Here is a 25,885-nt window from a genome sequence, read left to right on the forward strand (position 1 = left end):
GGGATAGATAGGATAATACCACAGATAACGATCGAGAGATGGCAGAAATATTAAATAATTATTTTGCTACAGTGACATTGGATGATGAGATTAGTAATGAGATAAGTGCATTTAAAATTTAAAAGGGGATATATTAAATAAACTAATCAAACACAAAGAGGATAAAACCTCTAGTCCAGATGGATTGCATCCACGCATTTTAAAAGAATCTAGGGAAGAGATAGCAGAGGCATTACTACGCATATTTAATAATTCGTTAGAAAAAGGTGTAGTGCCAGAGGACTGGCGGATAGCTAACATAATACCGATATTTAAGAAGGGGGATAGAACATGTCCAGGAAATTATAGACCAGTCAGCTTAACATCGGTGGTAGGAAAAATAATGGAATCTCTACTAAAGGAGAAAATAGAAGAACATCTAGAAACCAAAAATAATATAATGAATAGTCAGCAAGGATTTCAAAAGGAAAAGTCTTGCTTGACCAACCTCATTGAATTTTTTGAACAGGTAACAGAGAGAGTAGACAAGGGTAATGCAGTAGATGTAATTTATCTAGATTTTCAAAAGGCCTTCGATAAGATACCTCATAATAGACTGATGAACAAGGTCAGAGAATGCGGAGTCGGGACAAGTAGCAGAATGGATTGCTGGCTGGCTTCAAGACAGAAAGCAGAGAGTGGGAGTAAAGGGTACCTATTCACAGTGGCAGAAGGTGTGTAGTGGTGTTCCACAAGGATCAGTGCTGGGACCACTGCTGTTCACAATTTACATTCACAATTTAGACTTTGGAATCAAAAACATAATTTCTAAATTTGCGGATGACACCAAATTGGGGGGGATAGTCAATACTGAGGAGGACTGCAACAAGTTACAAGAGGACATTAATAAACTTGCAGAATGGGCATATAATTGGCAAATGAAGATAAATGTGAGGTATTACATTTTGCTATGAATGATAGGGAGGTCACTTATCACTTGGAGGGAGCGAGTCTAGGTGGGGTAGAGGAACAAAGGGATCTCGGAGTACAAATACACAAATCACTAAAGGTTGCGACGCAGGTTAGCAAGGCCATAAAAAAAGCAAACCAAGCACTAGGGTTTATTTCTAGAGGGATAGAATTGAAAAGTAGGGAAGTTATGCTAAATCTGTATCGAACCTTGGTTAGGCCACACTTGGAGCACTGGGTGCAGTTCTGGTCACCATATTATAAAAAGGATATAGAGGCACTGGAGAGGGTGCAGAGAAGATTTACAAGGATGGTACCAGAAATGCAAAGGTATACCTATCCGGAAAGGATGAACAGGCTGGGTCTCTTTTTCTCTTGATAAAGGAGGCTGAGGGGTGACCTAATAGAGGTCTTTAAAATTATGAAAGGTTTTGATAGCGTGGATAGAGAGAGAATGTTTCCACTTGTGGGGAAGAGTATAACTACAGGCCATCAATATAAGATAGTCACCAAGAAATCCAATAGGGAATTCAGAAGAAACTTCTTTACCCAAAGAGTGGTGAGAATGTGGAACTCGCTACCACAGGGAGTGGTTGAAGCGAATAGTATAGATGCATTTAAGGGGAGGCTAGATAAGCATATGAGGGAGAAGGGATTAGAGGGTTACGCTGATAGATTTAGATGAGGAAAGACGGGAGGAGGCTCGAGTGGAGCATAAACACCGGCTTGGACGGGTTGGGCCGAATGGCCTGTTTCTGTGCCGTATATCCTATGGAATTACGCCATGGGGATCTTTTGCGCCTACCTGAGAGAGCAGGCGGAGCCTCGGTTTAACGTCTCATCCGAAAGACGGCACCACCGACGGTGCAGCGCTCCCTCAGCACCGTACTTGGAACAATATTCCCGATAAGGACCGCGCGCGCGTCCGCTCGGTAGTCTGAAATGTCCTTCGCAATCGCAAAAATTTAAAGGGGCCGCGCATTAAAAGGCCACGCAGAACAAAGCGCAGGTTGCTCCGGGAGTGTCAGCCTAGATTTTTATGCTCTAGTCTCTGGAGTGGGGCTAGAACCCACAACCATCTGACTCCGAGGCGAGAGAGAGTGCTACCCACTGGGCCAAGGCCGTTCACTCTGCGGCGGCGGGGGGGCGGAAGTGTTCACTGTGGGGGGAGATTGACTCCAGCCTCACGATTGTTCTCGTTCTGCAGGAAACTGTTTTACGGAGAGAATCAGATTGACGTGAAAGTGCCTTCAATCGCCCGGCTCCTGGTGAAGGAGGTAAGGATCCAGGGAACAAAACCTTTTCCCTTTTAGCCATTCGTCCCCGCCAAACGCAGCGGACACACCGCCGATCCAGGACGCAGGGAGATCGAGAGGCGCTGTTTCCTCGCAGCCAGTGCTGTTCCAGTAGACGAGACTCTGAACGTCGGCTGGAAAACCCTGGTCACCGTGTGACGTTCCCCCCCCCCCCCCTTGCGCTTGGGGGAAGGGGTGAGAGCAGGGTCAGTGTGGGGATAGGGCGCTGTGTTTACTGTGCGAAGGCTGGTCAAAGCCTGATCCTAGGCGAGCAGAGCCTGATGCTCCGGCCTGTCTCCCCTGCGACAAGTTCAAATGCCGACGGAAAGGATGGCAGTCTCTCCCGACTACAGTCTGCAACGACCCAAGTTTGCTGTGCTCTCCATCCCTGTAATTAAAGACAAAATTGGAAATTTTCTTCTGATAATCTGCATCTAACCTGTGCTGTACCTGCCCTGGGAGTGTTTGATGGGACAGTGTAGAGGGAGCTTTACTCTGCATCTAACCCGTGCTGTACCTGCCCTGGGAGTGTTTGATGGGACGGTGTAGAGGGAGCTTTACTCTGTATCTAACCCGTGCTGTACCTGCCCTGGCAGTGTTTGATGGGACAGTGTAGAGGGAGCTTTACTCTGTATCTAACCCCTGCTGTACCTGCCCTGGGAGTGTGATGGGGCAGTGTCGAGGGAGCTTTACTCTGTATCTAACCCGTGCTGTACCTGCCCTGGCAATGTTTGATGGGACAGTGTAGAGGGAGCTTTACTCTGTATCTAACCCGTGCTGTACCTGCCCTGTGCGTGTTTGATGGGACAGTGTAGAGGGAGCTTTACTCTGTATCTAACCCGTGCTGTACCTGCCCTGTGCGTGTTTGATGGGACAGTGTAGAGGGAGCTTTACTCTGTATCTAACCCGTGCTGTACCTCTCCCGTTCTCTCTAGGTGCTGAACCCATTCTACATTTTCCAAATCTTCAGTGTGATCCTCTGGTCCTTTGATGATTATTATCTGTACGCATCCGCCATTGTCTTCATGTCTGTCCTCTCCATCTGTACCTCACTGTACACTGTGAGAAAGGTAAGCGAGCTCGCTGTCCAACCATCAGTAAACCGGCCTGGGCACATCTGAAACCTTCTCAGCCGCTCCTTAATTTTGTCTCCTCAGCAATACGTCCTCCTACACGACATGGTGGCTGCTCACAATGTGGTGCGAGTGAGGGTTTACCGCAGTAACAATGGTGAGTCAGCCTCTTGCACACACCGTGATCTCTCTCGCTCCTTCCCTCTGTTTTTCATTCTCTCTCTCTCTCTTTCTCCCTTGCCCTTTCTCGCGCCCCCTGCTCGGCCTCGTACACCACCCCCCCCCCAGCCTCACGCCCTGCCCTGTGCCTCTCCCTCCCCTCTCTCTTTCTCCCTCGCTCTGTCTCTCTCTCTCTCCCCTCTTTCTCCCTCGCTCTGTCTCTCTCCCCTCTTTCTCCCTCGCTCTGTCTCTCTCTCTCTCCCCTCTTTCTCCCTCGCTCTGTCTCTCTCCCCTCTTTCTCCCTCGCTCTGTCTCTCTCCCCTCTTTCTCCCTCGCTCTGTCTCTCTCTCCCCTCTTTCTCCCTTGCTCTGTCTCTCTCCCCTCTTTCTCCCTCACTCTGTCTCTCTCTCCCCTCTTTCTCCCTCGCTCTGTCTCTCTCTCCCCTCTTTCTCCCTTGCTCTGTCTCTCTCTCCCCTCTTTCTCCCTCGCTCTGTCTCTCTCCCCTCTTTCTCCCTTGCTCTGTCTCTCTCCCCTCTTTCTCCCTCGCTCTGTCTCTCTCTCCCCTCTTTCTCCCTCGCTCTGTCTCTCCCCTCTTTCTCCCTCGCTCTGTCTCTCCTCTTTCTCCCTCGCTCTGTCTCTCTCTCCCCTCTTTCTCCCTCGCTCTGTCTCTCTCCCCTCTTTCTCCCTCGCTCTGTCTCTCTCCCCTCTTTCTTACTCATTCTGTCTCTCTCCCCTCTTTCTTACTCATTCTGTCTCTCTCTGTCAGTACCACACCTGTCTTGTTCCTGGGCGGGGCTGAGGGGTGAAATGTTCTCTAATTACCTGCTTGGGTGGTAATAAATTCCTCCGTTGTCCGCAGTAACCGAGGAAATCTTCTCCACCGACCTGGTGCCCGGTGATGTCATCATCATTCCGACCAATGGCATGATGATGCCCTGCGATGCGGTGCTGATCAACGGAACATGTGTCGTCAACGAGAGCTTGTTAACCGGTGAGCGCCCAGTGCTGGGGGTGGGGGGTGGTGAGGGGAATGCTCAGTGTTACAGTGCTGGGGGGGAACGCCCAGTGTTACAGTGCAGGAGGTGGGAACGGCCAGTGTTACAGTGCTGGGGGGTGAACGCCCAGTGTTACAGTGCTGGGGGGTGAACGCCCAGTGTTACAGGGCTGGGGGGATCGCCCAGTGTTCCAGTGCTGGGGGGGTGAACGCCCAGTGTTCCAGTGCTGGGGGGGTGAACGCCCAGTGTTCCAGTGCTGTGGGGTGAACGCCCAGTGTTCCAGTGCTGGGGGTGAACGCCCAGTGTTCCAGTGCTGGGGGTGAACGCCCAGTGTTCCAGGGCTGGGGGGTGAACGCCCAATGTTACAGGGCTGGGGGGGAACGCCCAGTGTTACAGGGCTGGGGGTGAACGCCCAGTGTTACAGTGCTGGGGGTGGGATGCCGGGTATCTTCCTGCTTTTGCAACAGTGCCCATTGCTGGGTTCCTCCCACGCCACCCTCCCCAGCAGGCAATGTCATCCAGCCAGTAACTGGCGTTGCCCTGGCGATGAGTCGCCGCTGCCAATCCCGCCAGAGGATTCATTGGCAGGCGGACAGCAATTTCCCTCTAATTTTTGGTGGAATGCGCGGCCCATTGACATTTCCACGCACGCGCGGTTTTTCCATTTAAAAAGCCTGCGAGTGGCCGCGCATCTTCACGGGAACATTGGCTCACTCGCGGTGTTGCTCGTGCTGGTCTCTGGCCAACATTCAGCGGGTTAAAGTTGGGCAAGGCGTTTACGCTGAACCTTTATAAATCACCCACCAGTGATACTCAGCTGGAGTGTTGTGTTCAATTCTGTGCACCGCACTTTAGGAAGGATGTCAAGGCCTTGGAGAGGGTGCGGAGGAGATTTACTAGAATTATACCAGGGATGAGGGATTTCAGTTATGGGACGAGACTTAGAGAAGCTGGGGTTGTTCTCCTTAGAGCAGAGAAGGGTAAGTGGAGATCTAATAGAGGTGTTCAAAATTACGAAGGGTTTTGGTAGAGTAAATAAGGAGAAACTGTTTCCACTGGCAGGAGGGTCGGTAACCAGAGGACACCGATTTAAGAAAATTGGCAAAAGAACCAGAGGGGGAGATGAGGAAAATGTTATTTTACACAGCGAGTTGTTATGATCTGGAATGCACTGCCTGAAAGCAGATTCAATGGTAACTTTCTAAAGGGAATTGAATAAATGCTTGAAGGGGAGAAAATTTGCAGGGCTGCGGGGAAAGAGCCGAGGGGAGTGGGACGAATTGGAGAGCTCGTTCAAAGAGCCGGCACAGGCACGATGGGCCGAATGGCCTCCTTCCGTGCTGTGTGATTCTGGGCTAATGCATCACGGGCTCCAATCTGTTTGAGCCAAACTCTGCTGCCGATCGCCGCCAGCAATGGGCCGCGGGTGTTTATAGTGGGTCGGTTGACTGGTGCTTTCACCGATATCGCGGCATTTAATGGCGCCGCCCGTCTCTCGTCCCCAGGGGAAAGCGTGCCCGTCATGAAAACCAACCTCCCGGACCCCGCCCGGTGTGCCAACGGGACGATGCAGGAGGAGGAGGTGTACAGCCCGGAGAACCACAAGCGCCACACGCTCTTCTGCGGCACAGCCGTCATCCAGACGCGGTTTTACAGCGGAGAGCCGGTGAAAGCCGTCGTCGTCCGGACAGGTACTGATTGTGGGGTGTGGTAAACCACTTTTACCGTTCACTATCGTTACACTATAGTTATCACTGTTAGATCGTTTCCCTATAGTTATCACTGTTCACATTGTTGTATCACTGTACGAGGTCGCCTCTTGTCACGCTGCTATACCTGGGCTGACCACTGCCGACTCCGCCCATGGCTCCGCCTACCTGCCCGGGTATAAAGGTGGTCGACTGGCTGGTATTCCTCCTTCTTGGATCCGATCACCCACGAGGGTGGGCTCTGTTATTCAGTCAATAAAAACCTATAGTTACTTTCTTAACTCGTCGCTTTTCATTGGACGAATTGATAGGTATATCATGGGGTATACGGGCGGGGGGGGATTTCTGGGCCAGCGCAGCAGCACAACCTACAGATCTGCATTGAAATACTAAATTAGGACGGGCATCGTGGGGCGGGCATCTCGGGCCACACGGGGCGGGCGTCTCGGGCTGGTTAAATGTTTTGAGCTGGTTAAATGTTGTGTGTTATTTTCCCCTCAGGTTTCTACACCTCGAAAGGGCAGCTGGTCTGCTCTATCCTGTACCCGAAACCCACGGACTTCAAGCTGTACCGCGACGCCTATCGCTTCCTGCTCTGCCTGGTGTGCGTGGCTGGGATCGGCATGGTCTACAGCATCATTAGCAGCTCCCTTCAGGAGGTGCGTACAGCGCGCTCGATAACCTTAACACCTTAAACATCCACCACCAGCGCACCGTGGCTGCAGTGTGTGCCATCGACAAGATGCACTGCAGCAACTCGCCAAGGCTTCTTCGGCAGCACCTCCCAAATCCGCGACCTCTTCCACCTCCAAGTTCCCCTCCAAGTCACACACCATCCTGACTTGGAAATATATCGGCCGATCCTTCATCGTCGCTGGGTCAAAATCCTGGAACTCCCTCCCTAACAGCACTGTGGGAGCACCTTCACCACACGGACTGCAGCGGTTCAAGAAGGCGGCTCGCCACCACCTTCTCAAGGGCAATTAGGGATGGGCAATAAATGCCGGCCATGCCGGCCTTGCCAGCGACGCCCTCATCTCGTGAATGAGGTGGTGATGCTCGCAGTCCGCTGCTGCGTCTCGTCGTCTGGGCTGGCCCGTCGCCGTGGAAATGATGGGCCCAGTGGGTGAAGGCACAGCCTCGATGTGGGACTGAACCGAACGGACCAGACAGTCTCAGGACACATCCCTGGTCACTTCAACCGGGACACCGGCTGTGGAGGGGTCGGGGGGGGGGCCGCGGAGGGCTGCTAGAATTAGCCTCAGTGCTGGAAACCCACAGCAGGTCAATAAGTGGTCCATAAAGAGATGAGACAGATCGTGACGTTTTTTGGGTGTGTGGGAGACATATTTTAGTGCGGTTGGATAAGATTTGAGGACAATAGGGGGGGTGGGGGAGAATGCATCAATTATAGAGAGGGGGCGGTCGGCTAAACGACCTGGAAATAATAATAATGGCCCTTTGTTGTCAAAATGGCCGTTCGTAGGAGGCCATTCGGCCCATTGTGCCATTGTGCTATGCGCCACGGCAGAACCGCCCAGAAAAAAACGATCCGCCACGTAGGGTTCCTACTCGCCGCTGGAGGCTTTTGAGCTTGGACCCAGGACCTAGCTCCGACCGGGGAAATGAACCCGGGTCCTCCGGCCTTGCGAGGCAAGCATGTTATCCGCTATGCTACGGGAGTCTGTTCCCAGTCGACCGACCTATTCTGCCGGGCGGAAGAACAAGAGGGAAGTAAGGAAGATGAGCGCCGCGCTCCAGTTCGTCGGTCGTGCCGTGCTGTCCCAGCACTTGGATCTCCGCAATGCGACCCTACATGGTAACTCGTTACCGTAATATCCAACGTATAGGCGCACTTTAAAAAAAAAAAAGTAAGCTTCGGTTTAAGTTGGGGTGTGCGGCTTATACGCCAGGCCGGCCTATAGGGGTGTCAATAGAGTGTTTATACTATGGGGGGCCGCTGACCTTTGCTGACCTCTGCCCTTCTCTTGACCTCAGGAAGAGACTCACCGCATCATCGTCGAGGCGCTGGACATCATCACCATCACCGTGCCGCCCGCGCTCCCAGCTGCCATGACGGCCGGCATCGTGTACGCGCAGCACCGCCTGAAGCGGAAGGGGATCTACTCTATTAGCCCGCAGCGCATCAACGTGTGCGGGCAGCTCAACCTGGTCTGCTTCGATAAGGTCAGTCGCCCGTGGCGGGGGGAGGGGGGCGCCCTCGAGATGTGTTCCCCCTCACACCGCGTCAGTGGCATCGCCGCGCTTGCGACGGAGGCAGTGTTGAGGGCAGAATCCCCCTCCCCCCCCCCCCCCCTCCCCTCCTATCAGCTGCTCTGATGAAGTTAGAAAAGAAGAAAGAAAGCCTTGCATTTATATAGCGCCTTTCACGACCACCGGACGTCCCAAAGCGTTTTACACCCAATTGAAGTGGATTCACTGTTGTAATGTGGGAAACGCAGCAGCCAATTTGCGCACAGCAAGCTCCCACAAACAGCAATGTGATAATGACCAGAGAATATGTTTTCAGTGATGTTGATTGAGGGATAAATATTGGCCCCAGGACACCGGGGAGAACTCCCAACCCCCCCCCCCCCCCCCCGCTCTTCTTCAAAATAGTGACCGCGGGATCTTTTAACGCCCACCTGAGAGAGCAGACGGGGCCTCGGTTTAACGTCTCATCCGAAAGACGGCACCTCAGACAGTGCGGCGCTCCCTCAGCACCTGCACTGGGAGTGTCAGCCTAGGATTTTTGTGCTCGCATTAAGCTACAGCCTCCTCCCGCCCCCACCCCCTTCCATTCTTGCCCCCTCCCTCGCTGGCTTGGCTGCTTATGACGGTTAACGTCTGTGCTGTACAGAAACCAGAACGGTCGCCGGTTCCCGTCCCTGGCCTCCTCCCGTCCCTCTTCATCAACATATCCTTCTATTCCTTTCTCGCTCATGTACTTGTCCAGCTTCCCCTTAAATGCATCTACATTATTCGCCTCGACCACTCCCTGCAGTAGCGAGCTCCACATTACCACCACTCTCTAGGGAATTCAGAAGAAACTTCTTTACCCAGAGAGTGGTGAGAATGTGGAACTCGCTACCACAGGGAGTGGTTGAATTGAATAGCAGAGATTCATTTAAGGGGAGGCTAGATAAGCACTTGAGGGAGTAGGGAATAGAGGGTTACGCTGATAGAGTTAGATGAGGAAAGACGGGAGGAGGCTCGAGTGGAGCATAAACGCCGGCATGGACTGGTTGGGCCGAATGGGCAGATTCTGTGCCGTACGTCCTGTGTAAACTCTGGGTAAAGAATTTCTCCTGGGTTTATTAGTGACTATCTTATATTGATGGCCTCTAGTTCTGGTCTCCCCTCCCATCGAGAGTATCCTGTCCGGCTGCATCACTACCTGGTATGGCAACTGCACCGCCACAGACCGCAAGGCTCTACAGATGGTGGTGAAAGCTGCACAACATACTATAGGAATTAAACTACCTGCTGTGCAGGATATCTACCCCGAGAGGTGCCGGGGGAAGGCCCTGAGAATCATTAGAGACGCGAGCCACCCCAGCCACAACCTCTTCGCCCTGCTCCCGTCCGGTAAGAGATACCGAAGCATACGGTCTCGTACCAGCAGGTTTCGAAACAGCTTCTACCCCCAGGCCATAAGACTCATTAACGAATAATTTATTATTATTTATTACTGTTGTTTTATTTATTAATACTGTATTTCTATTAGTATTTTATCATTGTTATGCCATATTTATTCCAATGTTGGGAGGACTCGTAAAAATCAACATTTCATTGTGCAGTACACACGTCTGCTGCATATATGACAAATAAAATTGAATTGTAATTGTAAGTGGAAACATCTTCTCTACGTCTACCCTATCGAACCCCTTCATAATTTTAAAGACCTCTATCAGGTCACCCCCTCAGCCTTCTCTTTTCTAGAGAAAAGAGCCCCAGCTTGTTCAATCTTTCCTGATAATTTATAACCTCTCAGTTCTGGTATCATCCAGTGGCTATCTTTTGCGTGCGTGCGGGGTAGAATTATCCCATCTCCCTAGCGCAGGCCCCCCCCCCCCCCCCTCCCTCCCCACACGGCCGAATACCTCCTTTTATTGAACCGTTTTTATCGCTCTGCAGACGGGGACGCTGACTGAGGACGGGCTGGACATGTGGGGCTTCCTCCGCGCACAGGATGGCAGGTGAGATCAGGAATGCGTTGTCCCCCCCCCCCCTCCCCAAGGCCGTATATATAGCGGTGGGTGGGGGGATCACCAGACTTGTCCTGGGAGGAAGGGGGGGGTTGCATGACTTGGGGTTGCAATAATCTGCTCGCTCCTGTTTATGGCTCGTTTGCAACTGACCCAGGTGGGGATGTAACGATGAAAGCAGACGAGGCACCCTGGGATAGGCGTGCTGTCTTGGAGCACGAGCCATCTTGGCTGTACGGTAGCATAGTGGTCTCATGGAGCTGGACTAACAACCTAGAGGCGGAGAGATTAAATCCCACCGTGGTAAATTGTGAAACTGAATTCAATAAATCTGCTACCGTGAAAGGTGTTGGATTATAGAACCATACAGCACAGAAGGAGGCCATTCGGCCCATCGTGCCTGTGTTAGCTCCTTTGAAAGAGCTGTCCAATTATTCCCACTGGAAAAATCCAAGCTTGAGGGGTGAGACTTAGTGATTATTGACACCTCAGTCAGCTAATGAGCTAGAGGCGGGGCGGCTTTTGGGGATTAGTGACACCACTGTCAGCCAATGAACTGAAGGCAGGGTGGGGAATTCGTTATAATTGACAGCACTGTCGGCCAATGAGCTGTCAGCCGGGGCGGGACTCGAGAGTCTCCAAACTCATGACCGAATCTACAGCAGAGTCTCCCGATAAAAGCAAGATTACTTCTCTGCACGCCGAAAGTCCAGCTCTTGGCACTGTTATTTAAGTGAGTGGAAGAGAGTTACATAAATACAAATTCTGTCAGTAAAATCAATCCCAGTTACTTACAGCAGTGATTGAAGGCAATATTACCCAATCAGCTCCATTCTGGTCGTGAATAGTGGTGATGTCGTTATATTCAGCCATTTTTTTGAAACCCCTGCCCGTTTGAGACCAGCTGACTCAGCCTAGACCAGTAATTTGCAGGTCAGAGGCTGGGTATTCTGCGGTGAGTGTCTCACCTCCTGACTCTCCAAAGCCTTTCCACCATCTACAAGGCACAAGTCAGGAGTGTGATGGAATATTCTCCACTTGCCTGGATGAGTGCAGCTCCAACAACACTCAAGAAGCTCGACACCATCCAGGACAAAGCAGCCCGCTTGAGCGACACCCCATCTACCACCTTAAACATTCACTCCCTCCACCACCGGCGTACCGTGGCTGCAGTGTGTACCATCTACAAGATGCACTGCAGCAACTTGCCAAGGCTTCTTCGGCAGCACCCCCCAAACCCGCGACCTCTACCACCTAGAAGGACAAGGGCAGCAGGCGCATGGGAACACCACCCCCTCCAAGTTCCCCTCCAAGTCACACGCCATCCTGACTTGGAAATATATCGGCCGTTCCTTCATCGTCGCTGGGTCAAAATCCTGGAACTCCCTCCCTAACAGCACTGTGGGAGTACCCTCACCACACGGACTGCAGCGGTTCAAGAAGGCGGCTCACCACCACCTTCTCGAGGGCAATTAGGGATGGGCAATAAATGCTGGCCTTGCCAGCGACACAAACATCTCAGGAACGAGTTTTTAAAAATCCTTCCTCTCTCTCTGTTGTCTCCGCAGGTTCTTCTCCCTGGAGCGTGACATCGCCAGCCAAAGCCTCACCCGGTCCCGCTTCATCGCTGCCATGGCAACCTGCCACTCGCTGACAAACATCGAGGGGAAGATTTCCGGAGACCCCCTGGACTGCAAGATGTTCGAGGCGACCGGCTGGGTGAGTGACCAAAACTCTACCCCACCACCCCTCCCCGTATCCTAACTTGCATCAAGTCCCGTTCACCCATCACCCCTGTGCTCGCTGACCTACATTGGCTCCCGGTCTGGCAACGCTTCAATTTCAAAATTTTCATCCTTGTTTTCAAATCCCTCTATGGCCTTGCCCCCCTCCCTATCTCTGTAACCTCCTCCAGACCCACAACCCCCCCGAGTTATCTGCGCTCCTCCAATTCTGGCCTCTTGTGTATCCCCGATTTTAATCGCCCCACCAGTAGCAGCCGTGCCTACAGCTGCCAAAGCCCTAAGCTCTGGAATTCCCTCTGTGAACCTCTCCTCCTCTCTACCTGTCCTCCTTTAATCAGCTTCTTAAAAGCTACCTCCTGTCCTAATATCCCCTAATGTGGCTCTGTGTCAATTTTTTTCTGATTACGCTCCTGTGAAGCACCTTTAGGAAGTTTTACTATGTTAAAGGTGCCGTATAAATGCAAGTTGTTGTTGAAATAAGACTCGCGCGGCCCACGGTCTCCCAATCTAACCGTCCCTACAGCGAGGTGTTGAGGCTGACTCGCTCTTTTCCTGCCTCCTCACACCCTCTTTTCATTTTGGTCACCTTTCTTCTCTCTCGTCACAGGCCCTGGAGGAGCCCACCACCGAGGAGACGGCCCTACACGACCAGATCATGCCCACGGTCGTGCATCCGCCACGGCAGACTACCTCTGCGACACCCAGCTGTGGCGATGCCGACATGGTAGGTGGGGCGGCGGCGGGGGGGGGGGACCCGGGAAAGCGTCCCGCTCGCGGTCGTGAATGAAATACACGGGAGCGCGAGAGCTCAGAATGCATTGCGGGAAGGGCAAATGGTGTCGAGCTCCCCCCCACCCCAGGGAACAGTGTTATCGCCAGGCCATTCGGCCCATTCAGCTCCACCTCAAAGACCCTACTGTCCTTCGTTAGATCAGCTGAGTAGATTATTCCAAGTGATACAGGTTCGGAAGCCAGAGATCAATCAACTTGTTGGTTTCATTAATATCAACAGAATGTACAAGCAAGTTATACATCTATATACTTACCAGTAGGATAGCCATCGAGGTCTGCAGACTACTCGCCAATCCAGTCTCAGCACGGAATACCAGAGAAGGTGCAAAAAGATTTACAAGGATGATACCAGAACCGAGAGGTTATAACTTATCAGGAAAGATTGAACAGACTGGGGCTTTTTTCTCTCGCAAAGAGAAGGCTGAGGGGTGACCTACTAGAAGTCAACTACTGACCGGTACAGGGAGAAAGGTGGGCCAACCTGGCCACTCGGCGATTCCTAGATCCTCTCATCAGTGGGCCCAAGATTTATTTTTTCCAGTTGACTTGGTTGGAAAGTGGCGGGGTGGGGAGGAATATATACGAAGCACCATAAGCAGCACCAGCAGCAATGTATCAATCGGTGACAGGAGTGAGTGAGGGGCACAGAGCTGGTGAATTATTTCTGCATGTACTCAATCATTCCTTTGTTAACCTTTATCCATGAGCAACTCCACGAGTGGTCGGCTAATAGTTTGTAAATATATCTATACTCAGATTCTTTATTTTTTTCTCTTCCTCTGCAGGAGCTTCAGGAGCTGATGGTGAGTACGATGCTCTCCTCCACGGGTCTGTTTCTGCCGCCATGTTATTTCTCCCTATTTGACCCGGGGGTGCATCATACAGTCTGGACCGCAGACACCTCAATGCGCCTGTAACTCACCGGTGGGTCTGTGTGGGTGGGACTGCTCCGACGGTTTCGTGCAACTACCGCCACCGCCCCCACCACCCACCACTTTCCAGGGGCCTGAGCTGCTCTTCCACCATGTGAGGCCTCACCCTACACAACCTGGCAAATCCTTTTCCAGTGTGAGACGGAGAGCTTCTGTGGCGATGGCTATCCTTATGGGGGGTGGGGGGGAGGAGAAGATTACATGGGAGGGGGCTGGGGGGGTGCTGAAGTCAGTGTCGCAGATTAAAACGCTTCATGTGCTCCAGGCTCACGCGTCTTATGTTGCATTAAGCGTGCTCACGGCAACATCTTGCATTTATATAGCGCCTTTTAACGCAGGAAAACGTTCCCAAGGCGCTTCACGGGAGCGTTAATCAGGCAAAATTTGACATCAAGCCGGAGGGATTACATGGTTTATGTGTTTAAAAGAAAAACTCGCTGTTAAGCATAGCGCCTTGAACATAGCAAGACTTCCCACGGTGCCCCCCAAAATAGGGTGGGGAGGGGATGCCGAGTATGAGGAGTTGATAGAAGAGGCGGGTTTTTAAAGGTGGGGAGAGAGGTGGCAAGCAGGGGAGGGGGAACATTGGGCCATGACGACTGAGGTTGTGCCATCGATGGCGGAAGGGCAGGTGAACGGCTGGCGGACCGGGGACGAGATGTTGCTCCGACGCCCTGTGCTTCTTCGGAGGGGGGTAGCAGGCAGGGAGCATCAGAAGATCCCAGGAGGAGGAGCACGGGGAGTTCTCCCCGGTGTCCTGCTGGGCCTACATTACCCCCTCGGCCGACACCGCCGCCGCCCCCCCCCCCCGCCCCGAGAAAAGCACATTAACTGGCCGTTCGTCTGGGCGGCCTGTGGTGGGATCTTGCTGTGTGCAAAATGGCCGCCTCATTAGCCTGCCCAACAGCGGTCGTCGCACGTCGCGGCCACTCGGCATCTGAAGCTCCTCGATGAGGCGTCATATATCGTCGGTCTGCAACGGTGCGGTTTGCTCGTTCCGTCCTCGTATCTCGGGCTGCCTTTTTAAAATATCTTTCTTTTGCTTCCTTTCAGAATTCCTACGAGATCGGCATCATCAGCCAGTTCCCCTTCTCCTCCGCCCTGCAGCGCATGAGCGTGGTGACCCGGACCCTCGGCGAGAGGCGGCTGACTGCGTACATGAAGGGGGCGCCCGAGACAGTGGCCAGCCTGTGTAAAAAGGAGACGGGTGCGTCTGGCGCTCTCGTCGCCACCGCCTCCCTCCACCCCTTACCCGGCTGAGTCTAACGGGGTGGCGCTGCTTACGTCCCGCGCAGGCGTTCGTGAGGGGGTGTGGGATGGTTTGCTCGTGTGTTTGTGTGTGTGAGAGGGTTTGAGTACAGGAGCAAGGATGTCTTGCTGCAGTTGTACAGGGCCTTGGTGAGACCACACCTTGAGTATTGTGTGCAGTTTTGGTCGCCTTATCTGAGGAAGGATGTTCTTGCCATGGAAGGAGTTCAGCGAAGATTCACCAGGCTGATACCTGGGATGGCAGGAATGACGTATGAGGAGAGATTGGGTCGATTGGGCTTGTACTCGCTGGAGTTTAGAAGAATGAGAGGGGATCTCATTGAAACTTATAAAATTCTAACAGGACTAGACAGACTAGATGCAGGAAGGATGTTCCCGATGGCCGGGGAGTCCAGAACCAGGGGTCACAGCCTAAGGATAAGGGGTAAGCCATTTAGGACTGAGATGAGGAGGAATTTCTTCACCCAGAGAGTGGTGAACCTGTGGAATTCTCTACCACAGAAGGCAGTTGAGGCCAATTCATTAAATATATTCAAGAGGGAGTTGGATCTATTTCTTAAGGCTAAAGGGATCAAGGGGTATGGGGAGAAGGCAGGGACTGGGTACTGAATTTGAATGATCAGCCATGATCGCATTAAATGGCGGAGCAGGCTCGAGGAGCCGAATGGCCTACTCCTGCTCCTATCTTCTATGTGAGGGAGGAGGGAGGGCCTCTGAGTGTTTGACAGAGGACGTTACACGAATTATACCAGAACTGAGAGGTTATCACTATCAGGAAAGACTGAACAGGCTGGGGCTCTTTTCTCTAGAAAAAGAGAAGGCTGAGGGGTGACCTGATAGAGGTCTTTAAGATTATGAAGCAGTTCGATAGGGTAGACGTAGAGAAGATGTTTCCAATTGTAGGGGGAGTCCAAAACTAGAGGCCATCAATATAAGACAGTCACTAATAAATCCAATGGGGAATTCAGGAGAAACTTCTTTACCCAGAGAGTGGTGAGAATAGAAACATAGAAGATAGGAGCAGGAGTAGGCCATTCGGCCCCTCGAGCCTGCTCCGCCATTCGATGAGATCATGGCTGATCATCCAAACTCAGTACCCCGTACCTGCCTTCTCCCCATATCCCTTGATACCTTAAGCTCTAAGAAATATATCTAACTCCTTCTTGAATATATTTAATGAATTGGCCTCCACTGCCTTCTGTGGTAGAGAATTCCACAGGTTCACCACTCTCTGGGTGAAGAAATTCTTCCTCATCTCTGTCCTAAATGGCTTACCCTTTATCCTTAGACTATGACCCCTGGTTCTGGACTCTCCGACCATCAGGAACATTCTACCTGCATCTAGTTTGTCCGGACCTGTCAGAATTTTATAAGTTTCGATGAGATCCCCTCTCATTCTTCTAAACTCCAGCGAGTATAATCCCAATCGACCCAATCTCTCCTCATACGTCATTCCTGCCATCCCAGGGATCAGCCTTCTGAAATTTCGCTGAACTCCTTCCATGGCAAGAACAGCCTTCCTCAGATAAGGCGACCAAAACTGCACACAATACTCAAGATGTGGTCTCACCAAGGCCCTGTACAACTGCAGCAAGACATCCTTGTTCCTGTCCTCGAACCCTCTCGCTACGAAGGCCAACATACCATTTGCCTTCTTCACCGCCTGCTGCACCTGCATGCTTACCTTCAGTGACTGGTGCACAAGGACACCCAGGTCTCGTTGCACTTCCCCTTCTCCCAATCTATTGCCATTCAGATAATAGTCTGCCTTTCTGTTTTTGACACCAAAGTGGATAACCTCGCATTTATCCATGTTATATTGCATCTGCCACGCTTCTGCCCAATCACCCAACCTGTCCAAATCATCCTGGAGTTTCTCGGTATCCTCCTCGCAGCACACACGCCCACCCAGCTTTGTGTCGTCTGCAAACTTGGAGATATTACATCTAGTTCCCTTATCTAGATCATTAATGTATATTGTGAATGGGCAGAACTCGCTACCACAGGGAGTGGTTGAAGCGAATTGCAGAGATGCATTTAAGGGGAAGCTAGATAAGTACATGAGAGTGAAAGGAATAGAAGGATCTGCTGATAGGATGAGATGGAGTAATGAGATGAATGGCATAGACGCATTTCACATAAGCATGGATGAGGGTTTCAGCAGTAGCTGGATGGAGACAGGTGATGATAAGTAGGCGGTCTTGGTGATGGAGAGGCTACGGGCTCGGAGGCTCCGGCGCCGCCTGATCTGTGTACTGATTGCCGCGCGGTGCATTAACCCGGCCCCGGACTGCACTGATGTGTCGGTGATAACCTGGTGCTCTGCGCGATCCCGGGCAGGAGGCTTTGTCGTCCCGCCGTGGAGACAGTGACACAGCAGGCAAGAATTGATTCAGTTTTACCACGCCACCTGTGATTGACCCCCGACCTTTTCTTTTTGTGACAGTCCCGGAGAATTTCTCCGACGTTCTGGAGAAGTACACGAGACAGGGGCTAAGGGTGCTCGCGCTGGCCCACCGCAAGCTGGAGGCCAAGCTAACCTGGCACAAAGTACAGAGCGTCAACAGGTAATAACAGACAGGTAGAGCAAACACAATCCCAGCACCGCAACACCCCGATCTCCCAGCCACACTCGGTGAGTCTACTCGATCCCAGCGCTCCCAGACACGCCATTCCTCAATCCCTGAGCTCCGACACTCCGATCCTCAGTCTCTGTGCTCCCTGACACTCCGATCCTCAGTCCCAGTGCTCCCTGACCCTCCGCTCCTCAGTCCCAGTGCTCCCTGACACTCTGATCCTCAGTCCCAGTGCTCCCTGACCCTCCGATCCTCAGTCCCAGTGCTCCCTGACCCTCCGATCCTCGGTCCCAGTGCTCCCTGACCCTCCGATCCTCGGTCCCAGTGCTCCCTGACCCTCCGATCCTCGGTCCCAGTGCTCCCTGACCCTCCGATCCTCGGTCCCAGTGCTCCCTGACACTCCGATCCTCGGTCCCAGTGCTCCCTGACCCTCCGATCCTCGGTCCCAGGGCTCCCTGACCCTCCGATCCTCGGTCCCAGTGCTCCCTGACCCTCCGATCCTCGGTCCCAGTGCTCCCTGACCCTCCGATCCTCGGTCCCAGTGCTCCCTGACCCTCCGATCCTCGGTCCCAGGGCTCCCTGACCCTCCGATCCTCGGTCCCAGTGCTCCCTGACCCTCCGATCCTCGGTCCCAGTGCTCCCTGACCCTCCGATCCTCGGTCCCAGTGCTCCCTGACCCTCTGATCCTCAGTCCCAGTGCTCCGACACTCCGATCCTCAGTCCCAGTGCTCCCTGACCCTCCGATCCTCAGTCCCAGTGCTCCTTGACCCTCCGATCCTCAGTCCCAGTGCTCCGACACTCCGATCCTCAGTCCCAGTGCTTCCTGACCCTCCGATCCTCAGTCCCAGTGCTCCCTGACCCTCCGATCCTCAGTCCCAGCGCTCCGACACTCCGATCCTCAGTCCCAGTGCTCCCTGACCCTCCGATCCTCGGTCCCAGTGCTCCCTGACCCTCCGATCCTCAGTCCCAGTGCTCCGACACTCCGATCCTCAGTCCCAGTGCTCCCTGACCCTCCGATCCTCGGTCCCAGTGCTCCCTGACCCTCCGATCCTCAGTCCCAGTGCTCCCTGACCCTCCGATCCTCAGTCCCAGTGCTCCGACACTCCGATCCTCAGTCCCAGTGCTCCGACACTCCGATCCTCAGTCCCAGTGTTCCCTGACCCTCCGATCCTCAGCCCCAGTGCTCCCTGACCCTCCGATCCTCGGTCCCAGTGCTCCCTGACACTCCGATCCTCAGTCCCAGTGCTCCAACACTCCGATCCTCAGCCCCAGTGCTCCCTGACCCTCCGATCCTCGGTCCCAGTGCTCCCTGACACTCCGATCCTCAGTCCCAGTGCTCCGACCCTCCGATCCTCAGTCCCAGTGCTCCCTGACCCTCCGATCCTCAGCCCCAGTGCTCCGACACTCCGATCCTCGGTCCCAGTGCTCCCTGACCCTCCGATCCTCGGTCCCAGTGCTCCCTGACCCTCCGATCCTCGGTCCCAGTGCTCCGACACTCCGACCCTCAGCCCCAGTGCTCCCTGACCCTCCGATCCTCAGCCCCAGTGCTTCCTGACACTCCGATCCTCGGTCCCAGTGCTCCGACACTCCGATCCTCGGTCCCAGTGCTCCCTGACCCTCCGATCCTCAGTCCCAGTACTCCGATCCTCAGTCCCAGTGCTCCCTGACCCTCCGATCCTCGGTCCCAGTGCTCCGACACTCCGATCCTCAGTCCCAGTGCTCCGACACTCCGATCCTCGGTCCCAGTGCTCCGACACTCCGATCCTCAGTCCCAGTGCTCCCTGACCCTCCGATCCTCGGTCCCAGTGCTCCCTGACCCTCCGATCCTCGGTCCCAGTGCTCCGACCCTCCGATCCTCAGTCCCAGTGCTCCCTGACACTCTGATCCTCAGTCCCAGCGCTCCGACACTCCGATCCTCAGTCCCAGTGCTCCCTGACACTCCGATCCTCAGTCCCAGTGCTCTGACCCTCCGATCGTCGGTCCCAGTGCTCCCTGACCCTCCGATCCTCAGTCCCAGTGCTCCGACCCTCCGATCCTCGGTCCCAGTGCTCCCTGACCCTCCGATCCTCAGCCCCAGTGCTCCGACACTCCGGTCCTCAGTCCCAGTGCTCCCTGACCCTCCGATCCTCAGTCCCAGTGCTCCGACACTCCGGTCCTCAGTCCCAGTGCTCCCTGACACTCCGATCCTCGGTCCCGGTGCTCCCTGACCCTCCGATCCTCAGCCCCAGTGCGCCCTGACCCTCCGATCCTCAGTCCCAGTGCTCCCTGACCCTCCGATCCTCAGTCCCAGTGCTCCGACACTCCGATCCTCAGTCCCAGTGCTCCCTGACCCTCCGATCCTCGGTCCCAGTGCTCCGACACTCTGATCCTCAGTCCCAGTGCTCCCTGACCCTCCGATCCCCGGTCCCAGTGCTCCCTGACCCTCCGATCCTCAGTCCCAGTGCTCCGACACTCCGATCCTCAGTCCCAGTGCTCCGACACTCCGATCCTCAGTCCCAGTGTTCCCTGACCCTCCGATCCTCAGCCCCAGTGCTCCCTGACCCTCCGATCCTCGGTCCCAGTGCTCCCTGACACTCCGATCCTCAGTCCCAGTGCTCCAACACTCCGATCCTCAGCCCCAGTGCTCCCTGACCCTCCGATCCTCGGTCCCAGTGCTCCCTGACACTCCGATCCTCAGTCCCAGTGCTCCGACCCTCCGATCCTCAGTCCCAGTGCTCCCTGACCCTCCGATCCTCAGCCCCAGTGCTCCGACACTCCGATCCTCGGTCCCAGTGCTCCCTGACCCTCCGATCCTCGGTCCCAGTGCTCCCTGACCCTCCGATCCTCGGTCCCAGTGCTCCGACACTCCGACCCTCAGCCCCAGTGCTCCCTGACCCTCCGATCCTCAGCCCCAGTGCTTCCTGACACTCCGATCCTCGGTCCCAGTGCTCCGACACTCCGATCCTCGGTCCCAGTGCTCCCTGACCCTCCGATCCTCAGTCCCAGTACTCCGATCCTCAGTCCCAGTGCTCCCTGACCCTCCGATCCTCGGTCCCAGTGCTCCGACACTCCGATCCTCAGTCCCAGTGCTCCGACACTCCGATCCTCGGTCCCAGTGCTCCGACACTCCGATCCTCAGTCCCAGTGCTCCCTGACCCTCCGATCCTCGGTCCCAGTGCTCCCTGACCCTCCGATCCTCGGTCCCAGTGCTCCGACCCTCCGATCCTCAGTCCCAGTGCTCCCTGACACTCTGATCCTCAGTCCCAGCGCTCCGACACTCCGATCCTCAGTCCCAGTGCTCCCTGACACTCCGATCCTCAGTCCCAGTGCTCTGACCCTCCGATCGTCGGTCCCAGTGCTCCCTGACCCTCCGATCCTCAGTCCCAGTGCTCCGACCCTCCGATCCTCGGTCCCAGTGCTCCCTGACCCTCCGATCCTCAGTCCCAGTGCTCCGACACTCCGGTCCTCAGTCCCAGTGCTCCCTGACACTCCGATCCTCGGTCCCGGTGCTCCCTGACCCTCCGATCCTCAGCCCCAGTGCGCCCTGACCCTCCGATCCTCAGTCCCAGTGCTCCCTGACCCTCCGATCCTCAGTCCCAGTGCTCCGACACTCCGATCCTCAGTCCCAGTGCTCCCTGACCCTCCGATCCTCGGTCCCAGTGCTCCGACACTCTGATCCTCAGTCCCAGTGCTCCCTGACCCTCCGATCCTCGGTCCCAGTGCTCCCTGACCCTCCGATCCTCAGTCCCAGTGCTCCGACACTCCGATCCTCCGTCCCAGTGCTCCGACACTCCGATCCGCAGTCCCAGTGCTCCCTGACCCTCCGATCCTCGGTCCCAGTGCTCCGACACTCCGATCCTCGGTCCCAGTGCTCCGACACGCCGATCCTCGGTCCCAGTGCTCCGACACTCCGATCCTCAGTCCCAGTGCTCCCTGACCCTCCGATCCTCAGCCCCAGTGCTCCCTGACCCTCCGATCTTCGGTCCCAGCGCTCCGACACTCCAATCTTCGGTCCCAGCGCTCCGACACTCCGATCTTCAGTCCCAGCACTCCGATCCTCAGCCCCAGTGCTCCAACCCTCCGATCCTCAGTCCCAGGGCTCCCTGACCCTCCGATCCTCAGCCCCAGTGTTCCTTGACCCTCCGATCCTCAGTCCCAGTGCTCCGACACTCTGACCTTCGGTCCCAGTGTTCCGACACTCCGATCTTCGGTCCCAGCGCTCCAACACTCCGATCTTCGGTCCGAGGCTCCGATCTCCCAGCCACACTCGGGATGAGTTACTCCCGTTCACAACCAGCCAGCTGAGTATCATCTAGCTAGCCCGTGCTACAAGGCTCCATTCTAACAGTCGCTCTTCAATGAAGCTATTGAGGTTCAGCTCCTCTGTTACAGAGCCTTCCGGCAGAGCGTTCCTGTAACGCGCAGCGCGCGCGTGCACAGTATTTCAAGCGCAGTCCACTGGAGCCCTGCCTTTGGGTGATGGGCTTAATAAACAATCTAATTCCCTCCGCAGGGCCGTGATCGAGGGCAACATGGAGTTCCTGGGGCTGATAATGATGCAGAACAAGCTGAAGCCTCGCACTGTTCCCATCCTCAGCGAGCTACGGAGAGCCTGTATCCGCACAGTGATGGTGACTGGTAGGTGGCTGCGGGTCTGAGAGTGAGCCCCGGGGGGCTAGAGATCACACACACAAACACAGAAACCCCACAGTGCAGATAGAGGCCATTTCGGCCCATCGAGCCTGCACCGACACATATCCCACCCGATCCCCGTAACCCCTACACCAACACATATCCCACCCTATCCCCGTAACCCCACGTATTTAATCCCCCTAACACTAAGGGTCAGTTTATCATAGCCAATCAACCTAACCCGCACATCTTTGGACTGTGGGAGGAAACCGGAGCACCCGGAGGAAACCCACGCAAACACAAGGAGAATGTGCAAACTCCACACAGACAGTCGCCCGAGGCTGGATTCGAACCCGGGTCCCTGGCGCTGTGAGGCAACAGTGCTAATCACTATGCCACCGTGCTGACCACGGGGGTTGGGGGTGGAAGCGTAGTCTCTGGGTTTTTCTTATTTGCTTATGGGATGTGGGGGTCGCTGGCAAGGCCAGCATTTATTACCCATCCCTAGTTGCCCTTGAGAAGGTGGTGGTGAGCCGCCTTCTTGAACCGCTGCAGTCCAGTGTGGTGATGTAGGAAACGCCGCAGCCAATTTGCGCACAGCAAGCTCCCACAAACAGCAGTGAGATAAATGAACGGATAATCTGTGTTTTAGTGATGTTGATTTGAGGGATATATTTTGGCCAGGACGCCGGGGAGAACTCCCCCTGCTCTTCTTCGAAATAGTGCAACGCGATCTTTTACGTCTGCCTGAGAGAGCAGACGGGGCCTGGGTTTTATGTCTCATCAGAAAGACGGCACCTCCGACAGTGCAGCACTCCCTCAGTACAGGAAACTCTCTTTTAACCGGCACCTAAATAACCGGAAACCTCGGTTAACCGGCAAAATTCAGGAGTAGGTTCAGGTAAGTTTTACTTCATATTAGTGGCAGCTCCTGGATCTGTGGCCGTGTAACTGGGGTTCGTGCACTTGTTGCTAAGCAACAGGGACGCTTGGTCTGTGACCGGAGTTCCTGCACATGTTGCTAAGCAACAGGGAAGCCTGGATTTGTTGCTGTGTACGGAGCTCTTGTACCTTTTAAACGATGCCTCTCTGTAATCCGGACTTTTTGATAAACCGGCACCACGCCAGTCCCGTCGGTGCCGGATAATAAAGAGTTTCCTGTACTGGCACTGGGAGCGTCAGCCTGGATTTTTGTGCTCCAGTCTCTGGAGTGAGACTTGAACCCACAACCTTCTGACTCCGAGGTGAGAGAGAGAGTGCGACCCACTGAACCACGGCTGTCACCTTAAAGTAGAGACGAGACACATTGTGATGTTGAGGCTAAAATTTGAACAGCGAGTCCAAATGGTTCTCCTGACCCCTCTGGGCATGGTAGGGGAGAGAGAGAGGTGAAAGGTCAGTAATGCACTTGGCCACTCCATTCCCTGGGCTGCAGATGTGAGATGAGTTGACTAGATTGATCCCTGAGATGAGAGGGTTGTCCTATGAGGAGAGTTTGAGCAGATTGGGCCTCTACTCTCTGGAGTTTAGAAGAATGAGAGGCGATCTCGTTGAAACATATAAGATTCTGAGGGGGATTGACAGGGTAGATGCTGAGGTGGTTTCCCCCTGGCTGGAGAGTCTAGAACCAGGGGTCACAGTCTCAGGATAAGGGGTCGGCCATTTTAAGACTGAGATGAGGAGGAATTTCTTCACTCAGAGGGTTGTGAATCTTTGGAATTCTCTGCCCCAGAGAGCTGTGGATGCTCAGTCATTGAGTATATTCAAGGCTGAGATCGATAGATTTTTGGACTCTAGGGGAATCAAGGGATATGGGGATAGGGCGGGAAAGTGTTGAGAAAGATCAGCCATGAAATTATTGAATGGCGAAGCAGGCTCGAGGGGCCGAATAGCCGACTCCTGCTCCTAATTCTTTTGTTCTTATGAGTGCTGGGGGCTGTGGGTGGGACAGTGGGGCAGGGTCACAGAAGTCACAGAAACCCCACAGTGCAGATAGAGGCCATTTCGGCCCATCGAGCCTGCACCGACACATACCCCACCCGATCCCCGTAACCCCTACACATATCCCACTCTATCCCCGTAACCCCACGTATTTAATCCCCCTAACACTAAGGGTCAATTTATCATAGCCAATCAACCTAACCCGCACATCTTTGGACTGTGGGAGGAAACCGGAGCACCCGGAGGAAACCCACGCAAACACGGGGAGAATGTGCAAACTCCACACAGACAGTCACCCGAGGCCAGATTCGAACCCGGGTCCCTGGCGCTGTGAGGCAACAGTGCTAACCACTATGCCACCGTGCTCTCCGGACAGCGCAGTTAAAACCATCCTTCACTCTGATTTGGCAGGAGACAACATGTTGACAGCGGTGTCCGTGGCTCGTGAGTGCGGGATGATTCCCCCACACGGGAAGGTGATCGTCACGGAAGCATCGCCGCCGAAGGACGGTCAGTCCGCCGCCATCAACTGGCAGTATGCTGAGGATCCGAGCGGGTGGAGGGCGCGCATGGGAAACGACACTAAGGTAGGCATGTCGGCGGTGAGCTCAGGCTACACGTGACTCCAGTCCCACCCCTACCTCGGCCCCGCCTACACGTGACTCCAGTCCCACCCCTACCTCGGCCCCGCCTACACGTGACTCCAGTCCCACCCCATCCCGGTCCCGCCAACACGTGACTCCAGTCCCACCCCATCCCGGTCCCGCCGACACGTGACTCCAGGCTCACCCCATCCCAGCCCCGCCGACACGTGACTCCAGTCCCACCCCTACCTCGGCCCCACCTACACGTGACTCCAGTCCCACCCTATCCCGGTCCCGCCGACACGTGACTCCAGTCCCACCCCATCCTGGTCCCGCCTACACGTGACTCCAGTCCCACCCCATCCCGGCCCCGCCTACACGTGACTCCAGTCCCACCCTATCCCGGTCCCGCCGACACGTGACTCCAGTCCCACCCTATCCCGGTCCCGCCGACACGTGACTCCAGTCCCACCCCATCCCGGTCCCGCCTACACGTGACTCCAGTCCCACCCCATCCCGGCCCCGCCTACACGTGACTCCAGTCCCACCCCATCCCGGTCCCGCCGACACGTGACTCCAGTCCCACCCTATCCCGGTCCCGCCGACACGTGACTCCAGTCCCACCCCATCCCGGTCCCGCCTACACGTGACTCCAGTCCCACCCCATCCCGGCCCCGCCTACACGTGACTCCAGTCCCACCCCATCCCGGTCCCGCCGACACGTGACTCCAGTCCCACCCCATCCCGGTCCCGCCGACACGTGACTCCAGTCCCACCCCATCCCGGCCCCACCGACACGTGACTCCAGTCCCACCCCATCCCGGTCTCGCCGACACGTGACTCCAGTCCCACCCCATCCCGGTCTCGCCGACACGTGACTCCAGTCCCACCCCATCCCGGTCCCGCCGACACGTGACTCCAGTCCCACCCCATCCCGGCCCCACCGACACGTGACTCCAGTCCCACCCCATCCCGGTCTCGCCTACACGTGACTCCAGTCCCACCCCATCCCAGTCTCACCTACACGTGACTCCAGTCCCATCCCCAA

At 55.0% G+C, this 25,885-nt stretch overlaps 1 protein-coding gene across 4 annotated transcripts in view; it reads left to right on the forward strand.

The window, feature by feature from the left end:
- Positions 1 to 25,885, forward strand: part of LOC147090601 (polyamine-transporting ATPase 13A3-like) — a 98,674-nt gene that overhangs the window by 31,881 nt on the left and 40,908 nt on the right. For all 4 annotated transcript variants that reach the window (XM_085977370.1, XM_085977368.1, XM_085977372.1 and 1 more), the window contains 15 exons: positions 2,156 to 2,225; positions 3,179 to 3,313; positions 3,401 to 3,473; positions 4,335 to 4,466; positions 5,976 to 6,161; positions 6,681 to 6,838; positions 8,178 to 8,366; positions 10,317 to 10,378; positions 11,956 to 12,106; positions 12,740 to 12,856; positions 13,710 to 13,727; positions 14,910 to 15,063; positions 17,572 to 17,692; positions 22,194 to 22,318; positions 24,665 to 24,840. In XM_085977370.1, coding sequence (XP_085833496.1) covers positions 2,156 to 2,225; positions 3,179 to 3,313; positions 3,401 to 3,473; positions 4,335 to 4,466; positions 5,976 to 6,161; positions 6,681 to 6,838; positions 8,178 to 8,366; positions 10,317 to 10,378; positions 11,956 to 12,106; positions 12,740 to 12,856; positions 13,710 to 13,727; positions 14,910 to 15,063; positions 17,572 to 17,692; positions 22,194 to 22,318; positions 24,665 to 24,840 — 1,867 coding nt within the window. The remainder of the gene's footprint in view (positions 1 to 2,155; positions 2,226 to 3,178; positions 3,314 to 3,400; positions 3,474 to 4,334; positions 4,467 to 5,975; positions 6,162 to 6,680; positions 6,839 to 8,177; positions 8,367 to 10,316; positions 10,379 to 11,955; positions 12,107 to 12,739; positions 12,857 to 13,709; positions 13,728 to 14,909; positions 15,064 to 17,571; positions 17,693 to 22,193; positions 22,319 to 24,664; positions 24,841 to 25,885) is intronic.

The sequence above is a fragment of the Somniosus microcephalus genome, unplaced genomic scaffold (assembly GCF_052327205.1).
Source record: "Somniosus microcephalus isolate GS21.2 unplaced genomic scaffold, FLI_Smic_1.0 unresolved_chr4, whole genome shotgun sequence".
Lineage (NCBI taxonomy): Eukaryota > Metazoa > Chordata > Chondrichthyes > Squaliformes > Somniosidae > Somniosus > Somniosus microcephalus.